Source organism: Silene latifolia, chromosome 9, assembly GCF_048544455.1.
Source record: "Silene latifolia isolate original U9 population chromosome 9, ASM4854445v1, whole genome shotgun sequence".
Taxonomy (NCBI): domain Eukaryota; kingdom Viridiplantae; phylum Streptophyta; class Magnoliopsida; order Caryophyllales; family Caryophyllaceae; genus Silene; species Silene latifolia.
Genome location: NC_133534.1, coordinates 5,490,706 through 5,506,179, shown reverse-complemented (window position 1 = coordinate 5,506,179; position 15,474 = coordinate 5,490,706). Strand labels below are relative to the sequence as shown.

Genomic DNA, 15,474 nt, shown 5'->3' with positions numbered 1-15,474 from the left:
TTCATTCAGTTTATGCTATAGAATTTTTAATTCAAATAAATTTGATAGTCATTTCATCAATATCCTTTTAATTATTTGTTTGAATTAAGAATATGTGTGAACATCGAATCGAATTAAACGAATTATGGTTCAAAAGCAATTAAACTACTTGAAATAAATCGTAAAGTAACTTGAAATGGTAAACCCTAAAGTGATGGACATGGTGGAAAAAATGTGGTTTTTGTAGGATTCGAACCCACGATGCATAAGAAGTCCTAAAGGGATAGTCATGGAAAAAAAAAAGTTGTGTTTTGTAGGATTCGAACCCGCGTTGCATGAGAAGAGATTCTTGTTTGCATTTGAATATAATTTGAATGAAAATCAATTGAATTAATAAATTAAAATGTGATCTCCCAAAATAATATGATTTCTGAAACTTAAGTAAAGTTTCCTAATTTTATGCCCTAAATTTTGGCCCAAAATTTAGTTTCCTAATCGTATCCCTATATTTTTGCCAAAATATCTTGGTATAATTTTTAAAATCTTGAAATGAATATATTATAGCAAGATACAATAAAATTAAAAACGGAAAAGATATGAAATATGTAGTTTATTATGAATAAAATTTGAAATGTAAATTTAAGAATAATGATTCGAAGATAGAATATTGCGTGAATCAAATTGAAAGCGGAAAATATATGTTGCTAACAATAAAAACGCAAATTCGATGTAGTTTATATTTCAATTTAAGTGATTAGTAATCGTGCTGATACCCATTGCTCAACTGGTTTCTGATAATAACACATAGCGTAGGCCAATCCGTGTTCGATTCTTCATAGACACATTTATTTGATTTTTTTTAATTTACCAAATTTAAAACCATTGGCGCAAAATTAATTAGTTTGACTAAATTAAAACATCATTGGTGCAAAATTGAATAATTTAAATTACTCATAGACAAATTGAAAAAACTTTATAACATTTCGACAAAACTGATTAATAAACTAAATTAATTCGACTAAACTAGCCGAAAATTGATCAATTCGAATAAATTGCAAATCTGACTAAATTAACATTGTCTAATATTCAAATAAACCAAATGAATTCAATAAAATTGACAAAAAACAATTGAAATAAAATCGTTTCAAAACATAATTAAAGATTCATCTACTGCGTGTTACGAGCTGTGCTTCTAGTAACCCTCCTCCTTCTCGGCGTAGGTTGTGACGGACCTGCCTTGTTGAGGTTTAAAGCCCTCCTCCTTCTCGGCGTAGGTTGTGACGGACCTGCCTCGTCGACGTTTAAAGCCCTCCTCCTTCTCGGCGTAGGTTGTGACGGACCTGCCTCGTCGAGGTTTAAAGCCCTCCTCCTTCTCGGCGTAGGTTGTGACGGACCTGCCTCGTCGACGTTTAAAGCCCTCCTAACTGTAATTTGTCTAGGCCTAGGAGCTCTACCCGTTCCTCTCTTATCAACGGGGTCTTGCAAGCCGCCTTCTCTACGTGGAGTCGCATTTCTGACCATGCAACGCTGATTGTCTTCCTTCCGTTGTAGTCTCCTTTTCCCCCACAACCGATTAACTTCGCAACCTGCACCCATGTCGTTGAGGGTCTGAATGCCAACCGTTGCTTCCATTTATTTCACCATCTTCGATGTATCTCTATCATATATGGCGAAAGCATCATCGGATTGTAATGCTAGCCTGAATATGTAGTCGTTCCTCAATGTCACCCCAAGTGAATGCTTAAGGCGTTCCGACTCACCGGGTGTGTGGTAGCCAACCTGAAGATGCTCATAACCTCTAACCAAATCCTTTCGAAACCGAGGCAAAATGTACTTATCAGGAATTAACTGCACTTTCTTCCGCAACATGCCAACATAGCACGGATAATATGCCTACATAAAATTCCTCGGAATTCAAAACGTTGACAACTACAATTATACTCACCTGTACCCGTGTTGATTGTGACATTATAGTTCTTATCTCGTGGAGCCCAAAACGGATGTTTCACCTCTTCGGTTACAACAAAAGAAGAGAATTGCCCGATATTCATTTCACTAGAAGCATTAATGTGTATAAGGGCGTACACCTCTTTTTTTACCTTCGCGAACATCTTATTAGTATAAGCTCTTTGGAATACTTCCTCAACGATTACACTCTTATCGTACGAAGACGGTTTATTGGTGCAAGCAAAGTTTAATCGTTCTTCCTCCTCGACCTTCACTCGTAGGGCATTTTCGTAGTTGCCTAGGAATGCGAACAAAGTTGTTTGCGGATTAACATAATTCTTGAAGAATCTATTCGTCTGCTCACTTCTTTGTGTGGATGACATACCTGCGCAAAACATGTGCCTCCAATACAACGGAACCCATGACTCCCTTTTTCATACATCTCCTTGATCCAAATTTATTCCCTCGTATCCCATATTTATCGACAAAAATTTGCCAAGATGCCTCAAAATCATCGATGTCCTTACTCTCATAAACCACATCCCTTAGGTCAGGCTTAATTTCACGGAACCTAGCAAAGTTCCCCAAATTCTTAAAACCATTTCGCATTATGTGCCAAAGACACAAACGGTGTAGCACATTAGGAAATACGGTCTTCACAGCCAAGCCAATCCCCCTACACTGATCGGTGATTATAACTGAAGGAGGTCTACCCATACAGTCTAACCATCTCCTAAACACCCAAGTAAAGCTTACGGCGTCCTCGTGTGAAATCAAAGCGGATGCAAGTACAACAGTACTATCGTGATGATTTACACCAACAAACGGAGTAAACGGCATTTTGTACCTGCAATTTAAACATAAGTATAAGCATTTTAATGTAAATTGAAATCGTATATTAACCAAAATACGATTCTCCGATCCTACTAAAACAGCAATCAAGGATCCAATTCAATAAGAAAAAAAACCGTAGCATAAAAGGGTTCTCATGAATGACCATTTCGTTTTTTAACAATTACCCAAGCAATTGAAACACACTAAACACGAAATCAAACGAAAATCCAACAAAGATAAGGTCAAACAAGCAACGATTCATGGATAATAACGTCTGATCAATTTAACAAAAAAAAAAGGAGAGAATTCAATTGTTAACTCTAATATCAATTTTATTTCGAATAGGTAATGATAATTGTGATTGTTAAATAGGTCTCATACTTGTCATACCCAGCAATACTTGTACAACACGATTTTAATTACGAATCATCAATTTATGACTGATAAAATTTGTCAAAAAATTAGGTGGAATAAAAGAAATTAACGGGGATGATAATGTTACCTGTTACAAAGGAACGTAGCGTCATATGAAATCGCATCACCAAATACCTTTGCCATAGCCCTGCAACGTCCATCGGCCCAAAATATATTAACCAACATCCCTTTTGAATCCGTCTGGATTGCATAGTAAAATTCGGGATCGATTTCTTTCAACTTAATAAATCTTTCTTCAAGAGCGTTAGCATCACCTTGAATTATAAAGCGTCGTCGTTCTTGATTGAGCATGTTCCTCAAATCACGCTCAATGACTGTTAAATTCGCGTGACCACCGACTTCTCTGACCAAGGTGTTAAAGTTTTTAGCAATTGGGATACCGGCTTCATCATTCATCATGGCTCGTCTCTTAAAATATGCATCCCATACCCTATATCCGACCATATGTCGACTATTTTTAGGATTGAGATCATCATGATTGTGGTCCATCTAACCCGCTTGATGACCATGAAATCATCAAGTAAAGTGGCTTCTACGACACATTCGCATGGCTTAAATGAGGAGACGTCAATGTTCTTTTTCCGTGGTTTAGCCGCCCTTGTGCAACATAATCTGACTCGTTTATACATGTAGAAACGAGGCTCGCTCTTTTCCACACCATATCGCTTTACCCCTTTTTCTGAATAGCATTCCAATAGTTTGCTAGTCCTGATATAAAATTGAAAGCCTTGATTATAGGCATATTGGTAACAATATGCACCAAGCTCATCACCATTTGCAAAATGCATTCCTTGTGTCGGAGGGTCAAGTTCAACATTGTCGGTGTATCCGCTTTTTAGGAACTTAGCGACCTTCTGCACATACCCCCCTTCAACAACAGGAGGTTCATGCTACTCATCTACCTCATTTTCGACGACGATCATCGTTGTCATTGACGTCACCCTCATCGTTGACGTCATCATCATGGTTGTAGTCATCTCCAATGTTGATAGGTTCACCATCAACACCGTCATCATATAAAAAATCATCTAAGCTAAAGTTGTCAAAGCTAATAACCTCCTCTTGATCATCCTCATCCAGTTGAACTTCCACGTTATTAACAACGTCCTCTTGATCATCCCCGTCCTGTTGATCTTCAACGTTATTATGAACATCTTCTAAACTGATATTGTCAAGATCGTCTTCCCAAGGCAAAGGCACATTAAGATCAAGCTCATCATCTTCCCTGTGCAAATTAAGATCAAAATCCATCTTCAATTACTAATGCTTGTGTTTTTCTTAAAAAAATATCTCTTTGTTTTTTTACTTGTTAATACTTCAACGTTGATACAAGAAAATAAAAATAATTATACCAAAAAAATCTCAACAAAAAGATATGATTTAGAATACGGTATTCAAAATTATACTCGTATGATTTAAGAATCAATTTAAATAAATAAATTTAATTGTATCAAATAAAAGATTCTTAAAATCATTTAGTTACCAAAAAAATCTAATATGAAAATAAAACAATAAAAGGAAACAATAAAAGGCGAATATTTAGGGCAATATAATAGGAAAATTTGACTATTTTATGAATTAAGATTATTTAACACTATATAATAAAATTAAATTGATTATTAGATGTGCTGATACCCCTTGCTTAAATGGTTAAACACCCTTCTAATGCACAATGCATCTCGTGTTCGATTCTTATTAACAACATTTTTTGGTTTTAGTATTCTTTTTTCCACTTTTTTTTCCCCCAAATTGCACGAATTAGGGTTCATCACGAATTAGGGTTCATCAATCATTAATGATAACAAATATCAAATTACATACTAGATCAATTTCACCTATTTAATTACGGTTCATAATCATTTGATTACTCGAATTAGTGCTAAATTTTTGCACCTATTGACGAATTAGGGTTCATCAAATCGCATTCAAGTTCAAAAAAAATCACGAATTGAATTAGGGATGGTATTTTGATTTTGATTATTGTATATGAAATATTAATCAATTTAACACTAGGTGTACAAATTTAGAAAACTAAATTAAGGTTCCAATAATTGATTTTTCGGATAAAAATTAGGGTTTCAATAATTAGGGGTTTTTCGAAAAATTATGCAACCATAAAAAATGGTGAATAAATTCTCATAATGTTTACGAAAATAAAGAAAACTAAATTGGAAATTTAGAAAACTAAATCAAATATAACAAACATAACCATAAATAATGTTAACTAAGTGTAGTTAACTAATTAACTATATATGTAAAATGACTAACCTAGCCCTAAACTAATCTAACCTAATTTACCACGGTTAGCCACGTGTCAAGCCACCATTGGTTTGTGTACAAATTTTTTGTACACTATGTGTATCTGTATCATCTTTTCCATAAACTAGTAAACTTTCCTAAAACCGAATAACTACTAATTAGGATTTAGGAAAGTAGAACTTCTAACACAAATAAGAAATAAATAACTTATACTAATTCAACTAAGATATGACTTCTTTTAGGAAAGAAGTCTCGACACCTCTTCCTTGGGCGCCAAGTAACCGAGTAAACAGATGGGGAAACTGCCGTCTGACTGAACAGTCTTGGCGACTGTTTATTTCGTCTAATCTCTGCATCAATTTCGTATCAAATTGGCACTTTGTACAACGAAATGTTTTGTCGCCCAAAGTGTTTTTTCTTATAGTGGATATTATTTGAGAATGACTTGACCCATATACTACGTATAAAACAAAACTACGCATATTAAGAGAATTTAAAAATTGAAATCATTAGGTTTGTGGTATGATTTTTTTTTTAATAATAATACATTCTAGCACTTAGGCTTCGTTTGACAATACATTTCAGGTACCTGATTTGGTCAAAGTAGCTTATTTAACTAAAATTTTAGGTACCTTGTTTTTTTGTAAGCGTTTGACAAGTAGCTTATTTAACCAAATAAGCTACCTGAAATGAAATGCTACCTAGAATAGCATTTGAGATTTCAGGTACCTGATTTGATTTGCTTTTCCGTTTTTACCCCTTAAATTTATACTATTAAATAATTATTATATCTTTTTACGTCATTTCATCAAAATCAATTACCTTTTCAGTTAGTTTGCCAAACACTTTTTTATATAATCAGCTACCTTATCAGTTCCTAATAATCAGTTACCTTTTCAGGTTTCAGTTAGTTTTTCAGTTTTCAGCTACCTTTTCAGTTAGTTTTACCAAACAGAGCCTTACTCAATTCTCTTGATTAATTATCAGTTACAACCTTTTTTCTCAAAGCAAAATACTATGACGAGAAATATAAACAATTAATGAAATACCATTATTATATAAGTAATTTATTAAAAATAAAAGAAAATCTAAATACGTTCATTTATTGCACGGGTCTAAACTAGTTAAATTTAAAAGTTTAATTACTAATGTTAATTTCTCTCTAAATTAAAATTTGAAAATTGTGCACATATGATCTATACTAGTTTTAAAATAAGATCATATACGAGCCGAAAATGTGAACTAAACTTCTTAATTTTATTTAATGGTGAAATCAAACTTGTTTAAGTTTTATTCTTAGCCAATAGACCAAAAGTAAAATCCAACTCAATTTTAGACTTTTTCACAAAATCATTGTACATTCTAATTTTATTATTAAATACAAAATATAGTTTCCTAGTAATAATGTACTCCACACGGTGGGGTTGGTGGGTAATTGCCTAAAACATGATTGAGTTTGGTGAGGAACGGCAAGAAACACACCGTACTACCGTAGGGGGTAATTTGGTGTTTTTTTTTTTTTAAATAAACTACTGCTTATTAAAATCTAAAGCCGTATGAATTGACTTAAAATAAAATAAAATAAAATAAAAACTTTGGAACACATTCTACTTTCTACTATTTTTTTTAGGTATAAAAAGAGTTAAAATTGGATTTTAGTATTAACAAGATTTAGTCTCGATTCTTTTGGACGAAAATGGGTTGAATTGAATTGAACTTAATTTAGTTGAACTGAACTAATGATGAATTTGAGCTGAATTTGGATAAAAGTTAATTTGTGAAAAGATGAGCTGAATTGAACTGAACTGAATGAGTCCTAACTAAACTAATTGAAATAAGCTAAAATTAAGTAAAAAAAAAAACTTAAACCGAGATCTCATAAGAACTAAACCACAAAGGCGATTTTAGTATAAACAAAATTCGCATAAATACGACCTACTTTACCGACTAAACTGGTTGACATAAAATTTTCCTCCGTCAACCAAACGAGACCAATCGACTACATCGATAGAAAGTGGTGGTGGTAGGTGGGCATTCGTTGTATTATTTGGAATGGTTGGTCCACTCTAAGACCATCATTGCAATTTTGATAGTTCATACCTGCTTGAAGGAGATAGATAAAAACCCAACATTTTCTTCTCTATTTGTAAGCATTTCCTCTTTGCAATTTCCTTCCTCAATTATCAATTCATTTATAATCTTAATTTAATTGTCATTTATTAAATCTCAATTTCTGATCATTTACTTCGTTTACTCCTCCTTCAAGATCGCAAATTTTTTTCTGGGTATCAGTCATTTTGATCAAGTATACATTTTTCTTACTCAATTATTTTTGTTGTAATTAATCAGATTCATTAGTTAAGTTTAATCTAATATTAGTTGTTTGATGATCTGGGTACTGGGTAGAATTTGTTTTTGTTTGACGATCTTTGCCATATTTGAATAGCTTATTGAATTTTATTTTGATGTTTGATTGATAATTTACAGCTGAATTGTATGTAAAATGATGCCATTAGTAGTAATCTTTATAGTCCCTTTGTCTCGGTCTCGGTCATTTATTTATCGTTTATATTCTTTGTGAGGAGTATTTTAATCAAAGGTAAACAAATGATCGGGACGGAGGGAGTAATTTGTTAGTATGATGAACAATTGTGATCTACCAATTGTTTTTACTTGTAGCTAGTTAGATCTTTTGAGATCTGATGGTTCATTTAGTTGCTTGTTGTTGCTCTTGTACATCCGATCCCCCCTACCCCGCAATTTTGGAGAGGCACTGGGGTACTTTTGTTGTTGTATCAAATTACTTGGTGGGAATTATCAAATCACCGCTTGATCGAGTCTTAATTGTAGAAATAATGGTTAAAAGTAGGAAATTTTATGTTTTAGGGGATAAAGGCGATGACTTTATGGATGTTTTTTGGTGAATTTTGTTGTTCATTAGCTTTCTGAACTTTGTTGAATGTGAGGCTAATTGCAGGGTCCATACAGTGAGACTGTGTGTGGGTTGTTGGTCTGCATTAGCATTTTTACCTGGAATTTTAGGTGAACTGAAAAACGTGGGCTTTTCGTAGTTAAAATGTCGAGAAAGGTTGGGTACCTGCCTACCTGGGTCTTTAAATTAAATTTTGTACGAGGCTGTGAGGTTTGTTGGTCTGTATTAGCATTTTGACTTGTGGAATGAAAATGGTTGTCTTTTTGCGGTTAAATGTCGATAAAAGTTCATTCTTTTTATTGAATTTACTTGTAGGAGAACTGATAAACTTGTGTCATCTTTGAAATTGTATAGAACTTTATCTGTTTGGCTTTTGTTCTGTTCAGTTTTACACAAATGTGGGAACTACTTCATTCTCTCACTGAATCTTGTAATTTTATGGCAATGGGTTTTCTTGAAGATGCAAGAAGCTTAAGTATCTAATCTGCTCTTTAAATGTTAAAGACGTAACTTCTTGGTTTTTGTATCACATTCATGTGGAATAGTATTAAATACTCCCTTCGTCCCAATTATTTGTTTACCTCTGATTAAAACACTCACATATAATAAGGTAAACAAATGATTGAGATGAAGGGAGTACGACTTGTACGAGTATTTATTTTAGCCTTTGTCTCAGACATCAGTCCTCACAGCCAAGCTTGGTTGTTGCACCATCAAGTCAGTCAATACTATCTCAAAATGTTGCTGCAGACCTGCAGTAACCCTTTTTAACACTTACGAAGTTGTCACCTTGAGGTGTCATGATCCATATATTAAGTCATGGAGTCTGGTGCTTACTTTTTAGTAACTTTTGAGGAGTGTCAACTGCAAGTATGCAAGCCACCTTTCTGATGGCTTTAGATTAGGCATCTTTGTTTCAGTTTCATCATTGTCGGCTTCTTGATCACCGGTTGTCCTAAGCTCTATACTTCTATGTATATGGTGTGGTTTTCTGTTCATATATTTACCTGTTGTGTTTATTTACATCATGGAAATTCCACGATGGTAATTAGAAGAAAAATTGACATATGAGTTGATTTTGATGACAGGCCTAAGAAATGGCTCCTCCAACAAGAATCGGTCTTGCTGGCCTTGCTGTGATGGGGCAGAATCTTGCTCTTAACATTGCTGAAAAAGGGTTCCCTATTTCTGTCTACAACCGTACAACCTCAAAGGTTGACGAGACTGTCGAGCGAGCCAAACAAGAAGGAAACCTTCCTCTATATGGTTTCCATGACCCTGAATCATTTGTAAATTCGATTCAAAAGCCCCGTGTCATAATTATGCTTGTTAAGGCTGGGGCTCCAGTTGATGCTACCATTGAAACATTGTCCGTCTATCTGGAGAAAGGCGACTGCATTATTGATGGTGGTAACGAGTGGTATGAAAACACTGAGAGGAGAGAGAAAGCCATGGAGGAAAAGGGCTTGCTCTATCTTGGAATGGGAGTGTCGGGTGGTGAAGAGGGTGCAAGGAATGGACCCTCCATGATGCCCGGGGGTTCGTTTGAGGCTTACAAGAATATTGAAGATATCCTACTAAAGGTAGCTGCGCAAGTGGATAGTGGCCCTTGTGTGACCTACATTGGAGAAGGAGGATCCGGAAACTTTGTTAAAATGGTTCACAATGGGATTGAATACGGTGACATGCAGTTGATTGCAGAGGCTTACGATGTTCTTAGATCAGTTGGCAAGCTTACTAATGATGAGTTGAAAGAAGTATTTACGGAATGGAACAAGGGCGAGCTTCTTAGCTTCTTGATCGAGATTACTGCTGATATATTCGGTATCAAGGACGATAAGGGTGAGGGACACCTAGTCGACAAGGTTTTGGATAAAACTGGCATGAAAGGAACTGGTAAATGGACAGTTCAGCAAGCTGCTGACCTATCAGTCGCCGCCCCAACTATAGCGGCATCCCTGGACTCAAGATTCCTCAGTGGCTTGAAAGAGGAACGAGTTGAAGCTGCCAAGGTGTTCAAAGCTGGAGGAGTCGAGGATGCCTTGTCTGACCAAGTTGTTGATAAGCAAAAACTTATTGATGATGTGAGACAAGCACTTTATGCTGCGAAAATATGCAGTTATGCCCAAGGAATGAACTTGATCCGTGCAAAGAGTGAGCAGAAAGGATGGGACTTGAAACTCGGTGAGCTCGCAAGAATATGGAAGGGTGGGTGCATCATCCGAGCCATGTTCTTGGACCGTATCAAGCAGGCATATGACAGGAACCCGAATCTAGCCAACCTTCTTATCGATCCAGAGTTTTCCAAGGAGATAATTGAGCGTCAATCTGCTTGGCGTAGGGTTGTATGCCTTGCTATCAGTTCCGGGATAAGCACCCCTGGTATGTCCACTAGCCTTGCTTATTTCGACTCGTATAGGAGGGACAGGTTGCCTGCTAATTTGGTACAAGCCCAAAGAGACTATTTTGGAGCTCATACCTATGAAAGGGTTGACATCCCTGGTTCTTTCCACACTGAGTGGTTCAAGCTTGCTAAGCTTTCAAAGATCTGATTTGAGATTTATTCGTGATTTTTCGACAAACTAATCACTTGTCGGAATATTCTCATGAGGCCTTATAATTGTGTATTTTTATATTAAACTCGAGTTTTCATGTTTTTAGTAGTTATATGTCTTTGATGGAAATCTGTTGAATTAAGAACTTGTGGTTTTTGCTTAATAATTTAGTTTTGAGAAGGGTTCTATGCCTTCTAAAGTTCGAGTTCTCTCATAATGTTCTCATTTTTATCCGTCTTGAACTTAAGCTAGTATGCTGTTGTAATACTCATACATTTCTATGTTTTCCTTTGCTCATTACTTATACTCCGTATACATAGCTAAATTATGAGTAAGGATAAAGGATCCTCTCCATTACCTCAAAAGTAATGGATGTAATGCAGAGAATCCGGACCACTCTAAAACACGGGTTAATACATTGTGCTCAATATTTGTGAATTGTGATAGGTTTTGTTTGTTGGATTTAATACTACAATCAGGTCCACAGCTCCCATGTAACAAGTTTTTTTGGCGTAACTTGTAGTGTCGAAATGTTATGTCGTGTTAATTTTTTTTTTTTTTGGTCTATACCATCTGGTAATCCGAACCACATTGGGCCGACTAATCCGGATTTCGGAGCGTGTCCAAGGATTACGGTATTTAAACCCCTCTCAATCGCAGTTGTGGGGGATCGATCCGCATGACCTCCTCCCTACCCAAATTTCCACGTTACCACATCGCGCCAACCAACGATTGGTCTGTCGTGTTAAATTTTAAAGATACACCATATAGGCTACTACTCCGTATATGTCTATGTATGTAAAGTCGGAGTTCAAGCGTCTAAATTGCTTGATTAACTTCCGTCTTCGGATTTATTCTCTCGCATAAATTCTCATTGAAGACAGACACTATTTATCACAAGCTGAAGACGGATAGTATCCCTCTCACAATATGCAAGTGGCAAATGAAATGGGAATTAAATGGAGCATCCCACTTACCCTCTCACTTGTGATATCGTGAGAAGGACACTATCCGTCTTCAGCTTGTGACCGGTAGTGCTCGTCTTCATGGAAGCTGTTGTTTTTTTTTTTGGGTGGAAATTTAACTTTCACTTTTAACTGAGCACGTTAGGTAAGTACAAAGTAGGACAGTACAATGTGAGTTCAGCTCTTCACGTTGCACAAACTTTTAGCATCCAGAGCTAGTTTGTCAGCTATTATTTCTTTCCTTTCGTGAAAAAAATAGAAATAGAATCACACTTCACGTGCACTACTTGCTAAATACGGTAAATATCAACAAAATTTTACCAAGTACCTTTAACCTTTACTATTCATGCACTTGTAAGTTGTTATTGAGTTAGCAACTTGTGTCATTGAAGACGGATGGTGGGCCTTTCGCAATATTACAAGTCGGAGGGTTCTATTTAATTCCTATTTGATTTGTCACTTGTATATTGTGAGATGGCACTATCTATTTTCAACTTGTGACGAATAGTGGTCATCTTCAATGAGAATTTGTTTTGGATGAGATAAACGAGAATAACTTACGAAAGTGTTAACACTTTACGTATCTCTCAAATTTAATGAAGTATAATTAGTGCACGACGTCCTAAAAATTCTCGAGTCGGCCACCTCTAACAGAAGGATAAAGGATAGATAAGTAAAAGTTTCGTTTACTAATTTGGCCAGTTTCACTTAGACCCTGTTTTTGGACTTAATTTAAGGTCATTTCAATTCAGTTTAATTTCAGTCAGTTCAGTTCAGCACAGCTTCATTAAGTTCAGTTAAGACAGTTTCAGTTCAATTTAGGGCCTTAAGAGAGGTGAATTAACTGAACTGAATGAAGCTGAAGTGAACTGAAATAAAAGTTAATTTGTGAAAAAAATAACTGAACTGAATGAAGCTGAACTGGACTGAAGAGAATAGAGCTAAAATTAAGTAAAAAAAAGGGCCTTAGAAGTTAGAAAGGTATTTATTTTATGTAGGTAAAATGATTTTATGAATCAGGTATTATTGTACTGCCTATTTAAATTTTAGATAGATGAGATAAAGTTTTGATATTTCCTAAATACTCCCGGTTATTTGTTTTTCTTTTTCATATTGGAGTGTATTGGTCAATTATTTTTCTTTTAATTTAAAGAATGAACTTGATGAGCAATTTGATCCTTCACACTCAATTTATCCATTTATCATTTAGTAATTGACCCTTTCTCTTTTCTTAATCTATGTGCTAAAACCAAAGAAAAACAATTGACAGAAACAGAAGGAGTATAACTCTTTTTTTGGACTTCATCTATGCAAGTGACCCTTTATCACATCCAATTTAGGCCCTGTTCTTTTGGACTGAAACTTATCTGATCTGAACTGAACTTAACTTATAGGATCTGAACTGAACTGAACTTAACTTATAGGATCCGAATCAACTTATTGGATCTCAATCGAATCAACTTATAAGATCCGAATCGAATCAACTTATAGGATTTGAATCAACTTATAGGATCTCGAATCAACTTATAGGATTTGAATCAACTTAAATTAAGTGAGGTATAAGATCTCGAATCAAACTTATAGGATATGAATCGAATCAATCAACTTATAGGATCTCGAATCAACTTATAAGATCTCGAATCAATCGAACTTATATGATCCGAATCGAATTGAACTTATAATCAATCCGAATCAACTTATAGGATCTCAATCAATCAATCGAACTTATAGGATCTGAAGTGAACTTATATTAAGTGACTTTAAGTCCAAAAGAACAAGGCCTTATTCTAATTGTGATTTAATAATTTGCATCCTCCACTTTTCTTAATATTTGTGCAAAGATCAAAGAATAATAATTGACCCGGGGGTGATTAATACCGTGACGGCACAAATGAAGGCCACCATTCCCCACTAGAATGTGGTATATTAACTTTTCTGAAGAGATCACATTCTAGAGAAAAGAATAGGTCTTTGGGTTAGATTCATTGGCAAGAAGTAGAAACCAGTACTAGTTCATCAATGTCACTTTCACACCAAGTCCAAGTCCTTTGTATCACAAAAATACAAAGTACAAAAAATGTTCCCAACTTTTCTAGGAACGTGAATGCTTTTGTCAAATTCCGTACCAATACGTTCTTCGGTATATGTCACTAACATTGAAACAATCAACAATATTTAGCTCAATTAAGATCATTTTCTTTAACAAACTCTAATTGTCAAACACCTCCTCATTAGGTTTATGTGTCGAGTAATTAAGAGTTCGACTTTTATATTAGTTACGTTAACATAAACTAAAAAGCAACGTGTAGCGAATCTACATTTTGTTCTTATGATGTTAATGGAAACTAGTATAGATCCCGCGCGAATGCGCGGTATTTTAAATAGAAACATTAAAGAAAATAATAATAAAACTGATATTTAACTTAATTTGAAATTTAATTGTAAATTTATTGTTATTAATATTTTGTATTAATCGGTGGAAAAGCAAAAGTTCAGTATAATCCAGATGAAAGCCCAATAACATATACTCCCTCCTATTCTAAATAACTCTCCATATTTCCTTTTTCGTTTATTCATAATACTTTCCCTATTTCCTTATTTGGCAAACTTTTATACTTATTTTAATTACCCCAACTCACAACAATACCCACAATACTCATACTTTATCTTATTTTAATCACATTACCCCACAACAATACTTATTTTAATCACACAAATACACAATACCTTCCCTCTCTCCAATCTCCTACCCCACTACAATACTTTACCATATAATACTCCCCTCCCTTAATTCCCGTGCCCTCCATCAAATGGGAGGGTTATTAAGGATAGGAGGGAGTACTATGCTATAATAAAAGCCTAATTACAGATATGATGTAATAAAAGCACAATTATAGTCAAATTTATTTAGGCGGGAAAATTTTTGAGAACTTTTATTCTTTTAGTATAAGGGGGATTGTTAAACCAATTTGTTAGCCTTCCTTAACTCATAAAAATTACTCCTTATGTTTCATCTACATAAGGGAGGCTGTGGTTTTGTTAATCTCTTCTTATATAGGAAGTAAACTAAAATACTGATTCTCCTTTTAATAAAAAATTCCACAAGTTTTGATATATTTCTTTTTAAGTCACTGAGTTTATATAACCTGATGATAAGATAGTGTAGTCGTCGGACTGATCATATACTTTTTATAGGAAAAAAAAGATCCTACAATACCTTGTAATTATAACTAGATTGAAATTTGAGCTCCTTTGTAAAGCAATAATTGTACACTTTTACAAAGTTATTGATATAGCTTTATAGTTTAGCTTTGTAACTTTGTAAATAAATTGAGCTTATTAAAGCTAACTTAGTAATTTTATGAGATAGATAAGAGATTTTGTACAGCCCGACAAATGAGTTTATGAGTTTTAACAAAAATAACCTAGTTGCAATTATAAGTGGTTGTAAGTAAATCAGACAAAAGTGATTCGACTGAATAAGTTTGACACGAGACATGAAAATGCTCGAACTTGTCCCGATATAGAATTGACTTGGTCCAAAAGTGGAATTGGACAAATGGAACAT

At 34.7% G+C, this 15,474-nt stretch overlaps 2 protein-coding genes across 3 annotated transcripts; one reads left to right on the top strand and one right to left on the bottom strand.

Moving 5' to 3' along the window:
* Positions 1-1,611: 1,611 nt before the first annotated feature.
* On the bottom strand, positions 1,612-3,639 carry LOC141600494 (protein FAR1-RELATED SEQUENCE 5-like). Its single transcript, XM_074420735.1, has 4 exons — positions 3,263-3,639; positions 2,367-2,773; positions 1,989-2,224; positions 1,612-1,872 (listed from the first exon to the last, which is right to left on the bottom strand). Exons 1-4 carry the CDS (start codon positions 3,637-3,639, stop codon positions 1,612-1,614), a joined length of 1,281 nt encoding a protein of 426 aa, XP_074276836.1.
* Positions 3,640-7,408: 3,769 nt separating this feature from the next.
* Positions 7,409-11,150, top strand: LOC141598850 (6-phosphogluconate dehydrogenase, decarboxylating 1). Of its 2 annotated transcripts, none has more exons than XM_074418657.1 (2): positions 7,409-7,600; positions 9,475-11,150. In XM_074418657.1, exon 2 carries the CDS (start codon positions 9,484-9,486, stop codon positions 10,936-10,938), a length of 1,455 nt encoding a protein of 484 aa, XP_074274758.1. In that variant the 5' UTR covers positions 7,409-7,600; positions 9,475-9,483; the 3' UTR covers positions 10,939-11,150. The 2 variants fall into 2 exon arrangements, with proteins under 2 accessions (XP_074274758.1, XP_074274759.1); XM_074418658.1 differs by having other exon boundaries at positions 7,551-7,759.
* The last annotated feature ends 4,324 nt before the right edge of the window (positions 11,151-15,474 follow it).

Coding starts and splice junctions, on each gene's coding strand:
- LOC141600494 (XM_074420735.1), bottom strand. CDS start 3,639: ATGGTCGGATATAGGGTATGGGATGCATATTTTAAGAGACGAGCCATG. Junction 2,225..2,366: donor TAAATTTGGATCAAGGAGAT/GTATGAAAAAGG, acceptor TCGCATTCCTAG/GCAACTACGAAAATGCCCTA. Junction 1,873..1,988: donor CTTTTGTTGTAACCGAAGAG/GTGAAACATCCG, acceptor AATTTTATGTAG/GCATATTATCCGTGCTATGT.
- LOC141598850 (XM_074418657.1), top strand. CDS start 9,484: ATGGCTCCTCCAACAAGAATCGGTCTTGCTGGCCTTGCTGTGATGGGG.